The sequence below is a fragment of the Sceloporus occidentalis genome, unplaced genomic scaffold (genome assembly GCF_023333645.1).
Source record: "Sceloporus occidentalis isolate IW3139 unplaced genomic scaffold, rSceOcc1.0.p SCAF_40, whole genome shotgun sequence".
NCBI classification, from domain to species: domain Eukaryota; kingdom Metazoa; phylum Chordata; class Lepidosauria; order Squamata; family Phrynosomatidae; genus Sceloporus; species Sceloporus occidentalis.
In genome coordinates, this window is record NW_028317020.1 from 4869218 (window position 1) to 4884474 (window position 15257).

Sequence of the window (15257 nt, forward strand, 5' to 3'; positions counted from 1 at the left end):
CAGCATCAGTTCTTCTAGGTACACTTGCACAAAGTCAATGATTTTGTATGCATATAGTTAGGTGTATGATTTAACAATTACACTAAAGACATGTTAATGATCATTAATTATCTAGGTTGAAACACAATCATGAACTGAAACAGCTGTGTGGGAGATTTTCTCATTTGCTGGTAAAACTTACCTTTTCAAGTGATATATTTTATGTGTATATTGGCCTTTTTCCCCATCTTGTTCATATGGCTCATTCTTTAAGACTTCAATTCCTTCACCTCCGCCAGTTTCATTCTTGCTGGCTTCAGCCACAGAATATAGTTGGCCAACTTGATACTGAAATCAAATATATTTTCGTGTGGTTTTTTTACAATGGCTAGATTAAGGATAACCAAAATAATATAGTTAAAAAAATAGGCTATGAATATCAGCAACAGGTAGAACATATAGATGTGGCCTTGTTTTCATACGTATATGTACACAAATAAAAGTGTTTGATATTGCACAATAAAACAATTGGGAGTCCTGATGAATGAACATGGTCTACAACATGGTTGCATTAGTTACATTTTGAATAGATATAATACATCAATGTTTTCATAAGAGGTATGAAAAAAGGTTCCGTCAAAAACAACAACATAACTAATGGGACTGAAAAGGAGCTACGTACCTCTTCTACTGAGCATGGCAAAACAACGCGGCTGAAAGGAGAAAAAGAGTTTTACTATACAACATTAAGCAACTGCCCTTTATTGAAAGGTGTAGTCCAGAGAATACAGTGATGTATTTTTGCATTAATGGAAACGAGGTTTTATTTCATTGGGCTTCAATAAACTTTCTTTATTTGTAGACCCAGAGTCTGCATTTTAGGTAGTCGTGATATTTTGGGTGACTTTCTCTGCGCAAACTTGACATCGAGTTGATTCTCTATGGCAATGCTTATTAAGTCTGGCTCAATCTTTTCATTAGTCAGAGTGTCTGACTGGGTTATTAACACTATTGTTTTGTTTGATAGTCAGTATGATAAGGAATAATAGTGTTTAGATTGGGCTAAAATGAACAATCTCGAACTTACACACAACAAACACTCGGCTTTCAGTGTTACCGTATTTGGTCGATTATAAGACAAGGTTTTTTTTCCAGAGCAAATGCTCTGAAAAATAACCAGACCTTAAATAGCGCTGCAGGGGACCTGGATCCTCCTCTCTTGTAGCCTCTGCCGGCACTTCTATGATTGAGCACCGGTGTGACATGGCCTTCCGGTGCTTAGTCATAGAAGCCCGGAGGAACTAACGGGCAGCAGAGGTTGTCTACGCGCATCACACAGACATTCACCAGCTGCCCCCATTTGACAGGGAGTCTGAAGTACGGTGGACGAGCCTGCGGATGCATCGGTAAGGGGGGGGGGGGCTAGAGTGACATATGGGAAGGATATAACGCATATCTGTGAGGCAGTGACATATAGAGGGTTAAAATGCATTTGGGGGGCAGAGTGGCATATATGGGGGTAACAGGCATTTCTGGGGAGGGGCAGTGTGGCATATAGGGGGGTATAAGGCATTTCTGGGGAGGGGCAGAGTGGCATATAGGGGGGTATAAGGCATATCAGGGAGGCAGGGGTTAAAAGGAGTGTGGCAGAGTGGCATATAGTTAGCAGCACTCTACCTCAGAAGCACAGCAAAGCTTTACTGGAATCTGAAGAGAGCAGATGGCATAACACACAACTTAAGGGAAAATAGTTCAGTTTTTCCCAGCTTTTGTGACAAATCCTGGCTTATGTCACCAGACGCTCAACTCATGAGATCTCAGAGCTGACCTATGACTACTATACTGGTGAATACACCTCTCAGCAAACAGAATTCCAAACTCTACATATATGTTTCCTAATTTGGTCCCCGTATAGTTCAACAGAGAACATTTCACATTCCCTTGATATGTAGTGGCACATACATGCAGATTGCACACATGAAGGTGACAGTACATAAAACATTACATGGTAGCCATACATGATTATGGTAAAGAAACAAAAACAGTATGTATGCCAACCTTTTGCTTTTGGGAGCTACAACACTTCCATTCTGCCTAGGTTAGTGGATAGATTAGCCCCATTTCTGTCTTAGTATGTGGACAGACCGATGCCTAGAATGGGCTCAGGAGTATGAAAGAAAGTAGCATTGGAACTTATATTATCAATCACCTCTATGACTCCAACCTTGATCTGGTATTTACATCACTTCAATTCAAATTAAAGCCATTCATAAAGTCTCAATACAGAGCAGTAAGTAGTCGGGGCATCCCCGGGCTCTGAAAGTAACAAGAATTTAGGAAAATATTTGAATTATAAAACTTTAGACTTAAGAAAGAAAAAAAATGCTGCATGATTTGTTAACTAAATATGCAATTTAATGGCTAGGCAAATCCCCTTAAGTCAGTTTATTTTCTGAACTATCTCCCCAGGGGTACAGAATTAGTAAAAAGTACCGGGGGGGGGGGGGCCAAGCTAGTCCTGTGATATTCATCTTAAATTTTGGCATGAATTTAGAATCACAAGGATTAATTAACTTGAACTACTACAGATTACTTTGCTCATCGTAAAAATGGTATTAACAAGCCGCAAAATTAATTAGTTTACGAACATCCCATTCATTTTTTACTCCATTTCAAAATAAAGCCGTAACATTTTTCCAAGTTTGTATCAAGAGGTAAAACCGGTTTCTTATTTAGTGATTAAATTACACTCTTCCTCGCTTCTCTTCAAGCACTCTCTCTCATTTGCTGGTAAAACTCACCTTTTCGAGTGATATATTGTCTATATTGACCTTTTTCCCACCATCTTTTTCATATGGCTCAAAATAAAGCCATCACCTTTTTTGTGAGTTTGTATCACTAATCTAAGCAAGCGGCAAAACTGGTTTCTCATTTAGTGATCACGTTAGATATAAAATAAATGTTTTGGAAATCAAACGACCTGAAGGCTTGGATCCACTTACTCTTCCTAACACTTCTGCAACCAAACGCGATTCTACGCACAGGCCAATGTAAAAAATTTTGCATAAATAAATGTATAAAAAAAAACCAAAAAAAAAACCTTTCAAAAAAGAAAATGACAGGTTGTTTCCAAATAAACTGTAAATGCTTCTTAAAGGGACAGTTTAATATCCCATTACTCTGTTCTTTAATATACAGTCTTCTAAAAAGGAAAATATAAAGACACAAAGGAGTCAGCCCTGCTACAGCAGCTGTCGTCCTCCATCAATTGGAGCGCATTCCATTCATGCACATAGGGGTCTGTACAGTCCCCATATCTGCGGCATTGCCCAAGCCAGCGCCGGAGCTGAATGGAGGGGAGCGTATATCGCGCACAGAGATGCGTTCGGTCAAACACATGCACTCTCGCCCCATGCATTTTCAAAATAGACAACACGAAGGAACCACAAAGCTATTACATGAGTTAAGAATGCGAGGGCTGGTGTCCCTTTAAAACACTAAGGTTAAAAGATTTAAGGTTAGTTTGTTAGAGAGTTCAGTGTAAGTTTTACCTAATTGGAAGAGCACCTTGCGGTCCCCTTAGCCCGTTTAGTACCTCTCCATAGGATCGATTAAAAGACATCAGATGTTCCAAAAGACAACACCGAGGCAAGGCTGAAAATTAAATAATCCCTGTATGCCGAGAGCATGCACCGTGGCCCAAAATCACAAGTCACTCCTGTGGCCAAAAGGATGCTCGAATCTGACTGGGTTGTCGACGCATGAATTAACAGTCACTTTAAAGCTAGAAAAGCCTTAAAAATGGACAGGACAGCCGCTTCCCTCTATATGCACAGCTACGTTAGTATATATCTGGCAAATGAGGTTACATTAAGTGTCACAAAAGTTTAAAAGGCTATAGCCCACAACATATAGGCTTATTAAAAAGCAGACCAGTCATCCACAAATGTGTAGAAGACAAAGCCGACTTCATGAAGTTTATCTTTCGATACTGAAATAATTGCCACATATACAGGATAATGTTTACCTGTTAAGCGATCTGCCTGCGCTAACAACGAACACCAAACTATAAGACTTTAGGTACTCATCAGCCATGCTTGTACCTATCCAAATACGAAGACAACCAACAGGAGATAAAACACTTGCACAAAAACCTCTGAATGCATATGAATCATAATGCATACAGATGTATAACAGATAGGTAACAAGAATGGGTCATCTCTCTGTTCCAGCCCGAGATTACAACGGTCACGGGCCATGTTACCCATGACACGCTTCAGGAAACATTCATTGGAAATGAAATCTGTAACAGAATTTGTATGGATCTTTTATCTTTGCCGAGATTACCTTTTATAAAAACGCCAATTAACAAAATGGGAAGAATACAGAGTGGGCAAGAGGCATGTATTTGAAACAAGCTGGGGGGTGCCGGGGCCGAGATGGAGAGAAATGCTGCTGTGGACATTAATGTCGGCAACAGGACAGATCATCGCGGGGGGGGGGGGGGGTAAGAGCGAAGTTGTCAAACATGTACTTCAAAGCATCACTGTCTAGTAAGATTATTGCAACACATTAATATTTAATTATAGTAATTATCATCAAGCTAAAAATTGTGCAAATTTAGATTAGAAATAGCAAATTTAGATTAGAATCAATAAAAAAAGACTGGCAAGGTTAAATCTGAAGAACCAGGTTGGCTTTCTTACCCACTGCCATGTATTACACACACTACCCACACACATGCACACAAAGTACATTAACAAATCATACTTAATGGATTCCCAAATGGTATGGACTGTTTTTATAGATTTTAGGGCACCTGCTTAGTTATACAAGCAAAGCAAAGGAGGAATTTAGTAAAGTGCAGACACCTTACAGCATTTATTGATATGTATCACCCATGAAGCATGATCATATATATATATATATATATATATATATATATATATATATATATATAAACATACATACATACGTACGTACGTACACACATATGGACTGCTATATAACCAAGCAGTGTAAGTGTAAGAGCAATTATATTAATATCGTGCTTTTTACACCAGCTACATCCAGTTGTTAGCAGCCAGGCCTCTCTAAGGCCAGGCTTAATTACCAACTATACAGTAACGAAGAAACAGCCGATATAAGAGGTATTAACAGGTACGATAGAGGCCACAGCACAGGAGCCTCCAGTCAGGAGGCCGCGATAACGGTGTATGAGGTGTATGCCAGCTGGCAATAAGCCGGCTACAGGCAGCGCACTACCTGGGACAGCCCCACCAACCTCGGTATTTATGCGACGCACCGATTAACCCCCCGTCAAGAAGCTGGACTCACAATTCCTTGATAAGCACCATCCTCCACCCCTAGCGCCGCAGGTATTGTGCGGCACCAACGTAATACGGCGCTTTCCGGGAGAGCGGAAGACGCGGTAAACCACGCCTTCCCAGCGACTTCCATCACTCGTCGGACGGCATTGATTGGCCCTTTGCTAAGGCATGAGCGTGAAGCGATTCGAGGTGCCTCGCCTCCGAGCGCTGATTGGTTGCGAGTTTGACATGTGTCCTCTCTCTGCAGAGTGTCAGCTTCTTGTTGTTGCTGCAGTGTATAAGCCGGTCTGTTGTGAGGGATATTAGGCAGTTAGTGTGCCGAGTCAGGGCTTGTAACTACAAGGCCGGATGCCGATTAACTTAGGTCGGTTTTTTTTTGTTTTTTTTCTTTAGTTTTTATTTATTATACTATCTGCCAAGCTGTAACACGTGTGGTCTGAACTTCCTGGCGCCGATTGGTTTCCAAGAAACGGTCGTTATCCTGACTGGCCACCTCAGATATAGATGTAGCTGTCCTGACAGGAGGGCCTATCTGTATTTGGGGAGGGAGCGGTAACCCTCATGAGCTACTGAAACGGATTCGCTGACAGAAATCTTCATATCGGGTGCAAATCTGGTAAACCCTTATTGGCCAACTGAATTGCATTCGATTGCAAGTTTCAGGCACATTATCTAGTATGCAGGTACTGTGTCCAGATCACAACTGATGGCATATTCTATATTACATATATATCGCAAAATTGATTCAGATACATTTTTATTTTGTCTTTGCTGTTTTGGACAACAGGGTTTTTCCATCTATGTACAATATTTTCAATGGGGAGGTCCTTGCCACTTTCTGCACTTGCTGTTTGCTCCAGTGCTGTACATAGGAGTTGGTTCATACCGAAATTCGTGGGAAGTGCTGCCGCCTTGCACGGCATCCTTTCTTTTGCCTACTTAACCCCTTCGTGACAAAGGCTGATTCTATTTTTTGTACCCTTCGTGACAATGGCTGTTTTATCGTTTCTGCGGTGTTTGTGTTTAGCTGTAGTTTTCTCTTAACCCATTTACTAAACCCACACAAGTTATATATTGTTTTTTTCAGGACAAGAAGGGCTTTCTTCAGACACCATAATTTTTTTCATATGATGTAATTTCCTATAATAAAAATAATAAAATATGACGAAAAATTGAAAAAAAAAACCACATTTTCTCACTTTTATTTGAAAAATCTTTTATTCATCATAAAAAACTACTGAAAAAACCTGCTAAATAGATTCTACTATTTGTCCCGAGTTTAGAAATACCCAATGTTTTTATGTTTTTTTGCTTTCTTCTACACGTTATGGGGCAATAAGTACAAGTAGAGTTTTGCTAATTCAAAACCATTTGTCTCTGAATCTGGTAATTCTGTCTCTATGTGGTATTTGGGGCATCTTTGAAGCCAGCAAATTAAATTTACCCCACCAAACCATATATTTTTGAAAACTAGACACCCCAGGGTATTTTAGATGCTGATAGTTTAACCCTTTCCATGCACAAATCCTACCACCAACCCTTGTCAAAGTTTGTGATAGTAATTGTTTTTGGTGTTTTTTTCACATACTTTGTACTTCAGGTGTGAAATTACAGCTCCTGGTATATGTTGCTGTCACACAACACCCCGATATGTGTTCAGCAACATCTCCTGAGTACATTGATACCCCACATGCATGGGTTTGTCAGATTGTTTGGGGGCAAAAGGGCCACATTTGGAACATGAGCAATTCAAATTCAGTAGGAATTTTACATCTGGGTAAAGAAAAATGCTTGTACCCGACTATCAGTAGGGACAGGTTACAAGAAAGCCTGGCCTATCTCCAAGAAGGGATTTGATCTAGCACCTTAAGTGGTCCCTCATGCCACAGAATGGACACAGGGTTCACTTGACAGTGCAAATAAAAACGCTTAAAAATGGAGGAGCAAATAAAAGCTAAAAAACTGTAAATGTAACAAAAAATAATAAAAAAAAAAAATACAAAAATGGAGCAGGAACAAAATAAAATCAAAAATGGGAAACTGTGTGATACAGCTTGAAGCAGTCACCGACACAGAGTGCAGGTTTTCCAGGGCAATCTGGACAGTAAAATGTGGTGTCCTTTCTTTGCCCCCTGCTGTAGCATACCCTGCATCTCTTTTGGGGATTCTGCTTCTTTGCTGTAGGGGGGATTTTAAAAATAAAATGGGTAGCCCCAATTCTGTTGGTTCCCATCACTACTTGGGGACCAGGTGCATCACGGTACAAGATACCTGAAATTACTTCGAGCTGAAACTGCAAAAAAGACAGCTTCAGCCCAGTGTCTGCTTTTTTGTGCAGCAAAAAAGCGTTATAGGTTGCAATTTGCATTAGGTAAATTGCAACCTTCTTGTACCAGGCCTTTGTCTTCCTCATAATGAGGTAGGGCTGTAGGAGTTGATCTGACAGATCAACTCCACCAATGTGCTTGTTATAGGCCCTGATGCACACTGGCTTTGTAGTGACCCCAGCTCTGCCACGGACAGAAACCTCCACGGTTCTTTCATCGTGGATGGTGCTCAGCATGCACACCTCTTTTCTGTCCCTGAACTTCAATGCCAAAAGCTCCTCTTGGCGTAGAGCTGAGGTCTCCCCCTTTCCTAGCCGGGTTCGTACCAGGTGTTGTGGGAAACCCAAGCGGTTCTTTTTTATAGTACCGCAAGCTACCGTATCGAAACAATACAGCAGCTTGAACAAAGGGACGCTTGTATAGAAGTTATCTACATACAAGTGGTAGCCTTTGTTCATAAGGGGGAATATTAGGTCCCAAACAATCTTGGCACTGGTGCCCAGATGGTCTGGGCAACCTGGAGGGTCAAGGTAGCTATCCTTACCCTCGTATACCCGGAAGGCATGAGTATATCCTGTCTCGCTCTCGCAGAGCTTATACACCTTCACTCCATACCTAGAGCGCTTGGAAGGAATATACTGCTTGAATCCCAACCTTCCTTTATATTTCATCAGGGATTCATCCACGCAGATATCCCTTCCAGGTGTATAAACCTCTGGAAACCTGGCAGCGAGATGGGTAATCAGGGGGCGGATTTTGTAGAGCCTATCAAACTGGGGGTGCTCCTTAGGGGGGCACAGGCTGTTGTCGCTAAAGTGCATGAAACGAAGAATCATTTCATACCTTTGCCTAGTTATAGTTTGGGCATAAATGGGGGTACTAAAGATGGGGCTGGTGCTCCAGTAGGAGCGGATGGAGGGCTTTTTTATAATGCCCATTAACATTGTGAGTGCCCAGAATTTAAGAAATTCTGGCACGTCAATGGGAGTCCATGGCTGTTTTGCCCAAAAAGAATTAGGGCTAGCAGCACGGTACTGCTGGGCATAAATGTTTGTTTGTGTGACAATGTCTCCCAAGACATCGTCTCCCAAAAAAACCTGCACAAATTGCAGTGGAGTGAATCCTGTAACATCAATATTGATGCCAGGAATTCCAGAAAAAGGAGGGATAGCTGGCTTGTACCTATTAGGCGCTACCCATGCCTCTGGTGCACTGCCACGACTACGTGTGGCAGGCGTCCTAACAGCCACAGATACATCACTAGATGTATCTGTGAACTGACCAACGTCAAAATCTGACGCTGTATCAGTGGCCTCAGAATCTGTGGCCAAAAAGGCATACGCCTCCTCAGCCGTATACCGCTGCATGGTAACAATTGCAGCAAAAATAGTGGGGAAGGAAAGGGTTAATGGCTATAATAAAAACTAAAAAAAACCACTAAAAAAAGTAAAAAAAAATGTAAAAAAAAACAAAACCCCAAAAACAATTGCCACTATGCAAGATCACTGTTTATGCAGTGATCAATGGCAATGAAGGGGTTAATATTATATGGGTGGCTCTTATAATATATATATAATATATATAATATATATATTTTTTTATTAGAGAATACCTGAAATACCAGAAAACACACCGATCTGTCTCTCTCCCTCACTAGAAACAAGTGAAGGAGGGAGGCAGATCCAATACTGATCAAAGGCAATGTTTAGAAAACATTGCCTTTGATTTAGCAAATCATGATCACTCTTATGAGTGATCTGACCACTAGGGGTGTTATTCACTGGATGTCCATGACATCCAGCAACACCCCCCCCCCGATGATGACAGCAGGCTCCGCCCCCCGGCTTCATGGGCGCCGCCATCTTGAAACACCGCGTGTGTTTCGAAGACGCCGGCACCAGGAAGGTAAGTTGAGCATTTAGGAAGCGATCGCGAGTCGCTTCCTTTGCTAAACAGGTGTTGCAAAGATGCCTCGATACTGAGGCATCTTAGCAACACCAGCTAAGCAAAGGAAGCGACTCGCGATCGCTTCCTAAACCCGTTTTTCGGCGGCGGGCGCCGCCATGTTTGAAAGACTTGCAGTCTTTCAAACATGTTTTTTTATTTGCTCCTAGGAGCGATCGGGGGGGGGGCCGGGAATGTTTTTTTTGGTGTTGCTCAATGCCTCGATGTCGAGGCATTAGAGCAACACCGTTTGAGTGAAAAAATCGATCACGGATCGATTTTTTCACCCGTTTAAAGACGTGCCGGTCCTGGCACGTCAATTGTCATAATCGTCACGATTTTCGGTGACGTGCCCGGACCGGCAATTGTCATCAAGGGGTTAAATAACGGTAGTACAAAAATACAAGGCGTTATTGGTGGTGTATTACTGAAGCACAACACTATTAGAGGAAATGGCCTCTATAATGGCTTCACCGAGCTTGCCGCGGTGCATGCGCTGTGCCGTTCCTTGGCTTACCTAATTTATGCGCGCTATTTTTTTGTGTGCTGTACAAAACCCTTTTTAAAGTAAAAAAGGAGCCCTGGAAATAATCCAGTATTAAATAGAATATACTTTTAGACCAGCACTAAAAGTCTGTTCAAAGCGATCGCCAATCAGAACAGAAACAAACTCCACTAATAATGGCTTGATTTCAGCCAATGTTCAGCGCTAGTAGTACACTACTTGTAGTATGGAAGATGATCTTACAGCACTATTGTCAGGCTGACATTAAGTCTCAGTCTAACATAATCTGTATTGTTTAAATACTGACGCTGTGGTGATCTAACACTCATCTGTTTCTGGCTGCTACTGACAAGGGAAATGGTTTCAGCAAGTTTCCCTTTGTAAATGCAGATGAGACAGAGGAAAAAAACACTAAGCAAAAAAACCCCAGAGGTTGTTGGGATCATCAATCACAGCCATAACCAATGAGACTCCCTCCACTTCATGCCAGGATTGTGTTGGCTACTTCTGTCTATCAATTACTTACGCTGTAGTCTACACACAGCCCCTTCCCTTTTTACCTGCCATGACAACGGACAAACAAATGGATAGCAAGTATTTTTGGGAGATTCCTATGAATGCATGGGTTACGCTAAAATTGGTTTAAAATTACATGCGTACAAATCTGAATGTACAAGTCATATGCATATATGTGCGTGGGTTTCGTATGACACCCAAACCAAGCCATCTGGTTAACCATTCCAACTACCCTTTTCTCTGAAAGAGGATCACCGTTCTTTGTACAGTGGTTTCTTTAATACATTGTTTGGGGGGGGGGGGGGAATTAGTTCTCATTTTCTAGGATCCCAAAATGTTTGGCTTATATCCCTAAAGGTCACAATAAAAATTTGATAAACAGAAAATATATGGAGACATTAAATAGTAGAAATAGATAGATACATTATTCTTCTCAGTGCCTTATTAAGTTACTTAAAGAGCTGTCAGTCGGTCACTAAGTAAAATAAAGAAAGTCTCAGTAAAGCGGAATCCCCTAGTGACGCCTCTAACCACATCACCTAAAACAAAAGTGCCTTTATTTGGCCGTTTGAAATGTTTGGAGTTATGCAAACTATTTCAACGGTTAGGTTGGGTTCCAAACTGGAGTATCCAGTATTGTAGAAATTTACCTGTGGGGGGAAATGATAGGGCTGGAGATACACAGTTCAGTATGAATTATTTTAACACTAAGAAATGTCCTTGTGGTACAACTGCAACTGTCGCTCATGTGAATCCTCTGTAGTTTGGCAGATCTTTGTAGAATGTGCAGTGTAGTACTGAAGTGTCAAAATAGATCATTTTTCTAGTTTAGGTCTGAAGTCAGTAATGGATAGCTTCCATTGTACTTCTTTGGTCACCTTGTGGACTGGGTTATTATCACTATTATATAGCTTAGGTATCTCACTAACTCGGCTTTGAAACATAGTTTAATGCATACAAAGGCAGTGTTTTACTATGTAATTAACATTTTTTTTATTGGAATCATCTCTACATTTATGACATTTAGCTCCACCCAAGTTCAAGATGTTAACAATAGACACTTCTGGGGGCGTGGCCTGCTCGCAGACAAGATGGACGCGTGAGTCTGGAGCTCTGGTACACCCGGCCCGTTTTTCAGCTCTTATTTCGCCTCTATTTGCAAGATGGGCAAAACTAATAAACAGCACAACACCCCGAAACCCTCGGGATCCAGGGACAGGGGCTCGCTAGCCTCAGTGCGCTCTTACTTTGCCGCCTCGTCGGACCAGGATTCCCGGGACTCCTGTCCTCGGCCGCCATCTCCATCTGCCAGCCTGGACAGTGAGGTGACCGGGGAGGATGCCCAGAGGATGCGATCGACCTCTCCTGATGTGGCGGACCGCTCCTGGAGAGAGAGGCTCGACCTCCTTCCAACTAAAGCGGACATTTCGGACATTGTCGACCGAGCGACTAAGGGGATTCGCTCCAGTCTTACCGCGATACAGTCAGACATCCGCCATATTGGTGAGCGCGTGGCGGCACTCGAGGAGGAACAGCCGCGAGTTCACGCTACTGTGGACTCCCTGACCCGCCACCTTCAGGAACAGTCGGGCATCATCCGACACCTGTCTAGGAGATTGGAGGACCTTGATAACAGGGGTCGAAGAAACAACCTCCGGGTCCGTGGTCTGGCCGAATCGGTGGCCCACGAGGATCTGCCTACCACCCTTCGAGCTATTTTTAACAAGATCCTGAATCGGGATGACATGGTACCTATTGGCTTTGACAGAGTTCATCGGGCTCTCCGACAGAGGCCTCCTGACTCTCAACCCCCTCGGGATGTGGTCTGCTGCCTGAAGGATTTTCCCCTGAAGGAGGACATTGTTCGGGCGTTTCGTGCTCGTCCGACCTTTACGTGGGAGTCCCACAACATCTCCGTCTTCCAGGACTTGTCGCCTGCCACGCTCCAGAACAGGCGCGCGCTTCAGCCACTCACCAAAGCTCTCCGTGCGGCAAGTATCCCCTATCAGTGGGGCTTTCCTTTTGCCCTGATGGTGAGACGGGGCGCCAACACGCTTGTGGTCCGCCAACCTGGAGACGTCCCTGCCTTCACTGAGGCCCTGGGCCTCCCACACTGTGAGATCCCTGCTTGGGAGTACTCCTTTACCCCCCCGGCCAGTCTCTCGGACCCGTCCAGGGTATGGTCCCCGAGACCGCAGCGATACAAACGTCGACGCCGCCTGGAGGACGCCTCGACCTAAGGACGGTATATTCCTGCTAGCTGCCTTCCTCCTAGACTCCACGACCTGATGTCCGCTACTTTCCATCTCCCCCCTGCCCAACCGACCGCTACTCACACACCCGTGGAGGATTCCGGTTGCCGAGAGGCCTCGGCCCTTGCCTTCTCCCCCCACCGGGCTGTTGAACCCGTACGTCCTCACGCGATGTGGGTTTTTGTGGACTGCTTTTTCGGGACTACTACGATCGCTGTTTTCCAGGACTAGTGACGGTACCTTAACTGGGGGTCCCAGGTGGGAGCGGGGGGTTGGGCGCTCCGTCCCACTGTCCTGTGGGTTATCTTGAAGTGGCGGGTGGTCGGTGGCACCCCTGTGGGTCCCTATGCTCCTCTTTGTTCCATTGGCGACGTGTTTGTACCATATCTGCCCTATTTTGCGTGGTACTACTTCTATGTTATGCTTTGATTTGCTCTGTTATGTTATGCTTTGTTTTTGGGGTTTTTTTTTTTTTTTTTTTTTTTTTTTTTTTTTTGTGCTGGGTCGATGCTCTATATATACTTCCAGCTATACGCACTTCTGATTGCTCTCCCCATTTTTCTGGTCCGCCTCCTTTTGCCTTTTCGTTGCCATGGTGCGCTAAGAACATGGGGCTTGCTGGGACGGTGGTTGCGCTGTTCCCCTCACTCCTCCTTAGTGCGGGGTTCCCTACCGTTATGCCCTCCTTGCGTTCCGGGGTCGGGTGTACCTCGTAGTCCTTCGTGACTTACCTTTTCTCCGTCGCTCTCGTGATCTCCTTGCTTGTGTTGTAGGAGTTCCTCCTACCTTTTCACCCCCCAGAGCCGTCCTGTCTCTCTCCCTCGGAGGAGTGGAGTACAGGTATTTGACCTACTGTTAGGTCGCTGGGCTCATTACTCGATGCTTCGGCATCCAGGGTCTTTTGTGGTACCCGTTGTGCCACCGTCTGTTTCTACTTGTTTTGGTTACTTATGTTTTTGTTGTATATGGTTTTATTTTCTTTTTTGCGCTGTCATGGCACTGACCGCTCACTCTGCTCTCTCCAAGTCTCCCATAGATGATACCTGACATAGTCCACTTCACCTCTCATAATGTGAGAGGCCTTAACATGCCCCAGCAAAGATCTAAATTGCTTCACAATCTTCATTTATCCAAGACGCATGTCGCGTTTTTACAAGAAACCCATTTCCGGTCCTCACGGGAATTTAAACTTACAAACCATCATTACTCCCATGTGTTCCTCTCCAGCTCCCCCGACTCCAAAACCAAAGGAGTAGCCATTGTACTGCATAAATTACTTTCCTTTCGCCTGTTGGATATTTGGAGAGATGTGGAGGGCAGAGCCATCTTCCTGAAGGGGTTTCTGGGCAATCACAAGGTCACGCTCGGGAATGTCTATGCGCCCAATCGTGGACAACACCTCTTTCTCTGCAATATGTTAACTAAATTTGCGGATTTTCAGGAGGGTCTAGCCATCTTTGGCGGTGATTTCAATATGATATTGGACCCTCTTAAGGATTCCTCTGCGCAATCCTCGCACATTCCATTCCAACACATTAAGCGAGTTAAACGGGCCCTACATAACAACCAACTAGTGGACGTATGGCGCTCGCAACACCCTAATACAAAAGATTACTCATACTACTCTTCAGTCCACAACAGATACACCCGTATAGACATGCTTTTTCTTTCCCATCATCACTTACTACATTTACACTCGTCTAGCATTGATGTTCGCTCCTTGAGTGATCATGCCCCGGTCCACCTCTCTCTCAAATTGTCCCAGCCTTGTCCTAAACTTTGGAGTTGGAGACTCAATGACAATATCCTAGACAACCCTTCCTTTTTAGCGGATCTTTCGGACCACCTTAAGAACTATTTTCAGGATAATATCTCTGACGACATTCCATTTCCTACAGTATGGGAAGCACACAAAGCCTTCATTAGGGGAATTTTCATAAATCTGGGGGCCACCCTCAAAAAGCTACGACTCGCTGACATCACTGCCCTTACTAGCCGAATTCTCCGCTTGGAGCTATCCCACAAAGTCACGTTAGATGCTGCCACTTTATTGCAACTACAGGCTCTTAGGGAGCAGTTGGCGTCCCTCTTGGATAGTCGGGTGAAACGGTCCTATTTATTGACGAAAAAATTGTTCTATGAGCTAGGCGATAAGCCGGGGAAGCTGTTGGCTAGAGCCCTTCGGGTCCAGAGGTCGGCCTCGTTCATCCCTAAAATCAGGGGTCCTGATGGCCGTCTTCAGCATGAGTCCCATAGGATAGCCCGCTGCTTTCTTGACTATTATCAAGCCCTCTATAACTTGCCGTCCTCGGACTTGACTCAGTCTCGTTCTTTGGATTCCATGAACTCATATCTTCGTAGACACCTCCCTCGTCGATTGGATGAGGAGGCTTTAACAGCTTTA

General features: G+C 43.8%; 1 protein-coding gene and 1 non-coding gene across 3 annotated transcripts in view; both read right to left on the reverse strand.

Annotated features, from left to right (window-relative positions):
- LOC149290241 (phosphatidylinositol transfer protein beta isoform) overlaps positions 1 to 5336 on the reverse strand; it is a 30344-nt gene extending 25008 nt beyond the window's left edge. For both annotated transcript variants that reach the window (XM_089489554.1, XM_089489555.1), the window contains exons 1-3: positions 5317 to 5336; positions 662 to 692; positions 182 to 327 (exon numbers count right to left, since the gene is read on the reverse strand). In XM_089489554.1, the coding sequence (XP_089345680.1) occupies positions 182 to 327; positions 662 to 692; positions 5317 to 5336 (197 nt within the window). The remainder of the gene's footprint in view (positions 1 to 181; positions 328 to 661; positions 693 to 5316) is intronic.
- A 1762-nt stretch (positions 5337 to 7098) lies between these two features.
- LOC149290242 (small nucleolar RNA SNORA35) lies at positions 7099 to 7228 on the reverse strand. The gene has a single exon (XR_016277259.1). It is a non-coding gene; the product is annotated as a small nucleolar RNA SNORA35 (small nucleolar RNA).
- Positions 7229 to 15257: the final 8029 nt, after the last annotated feature.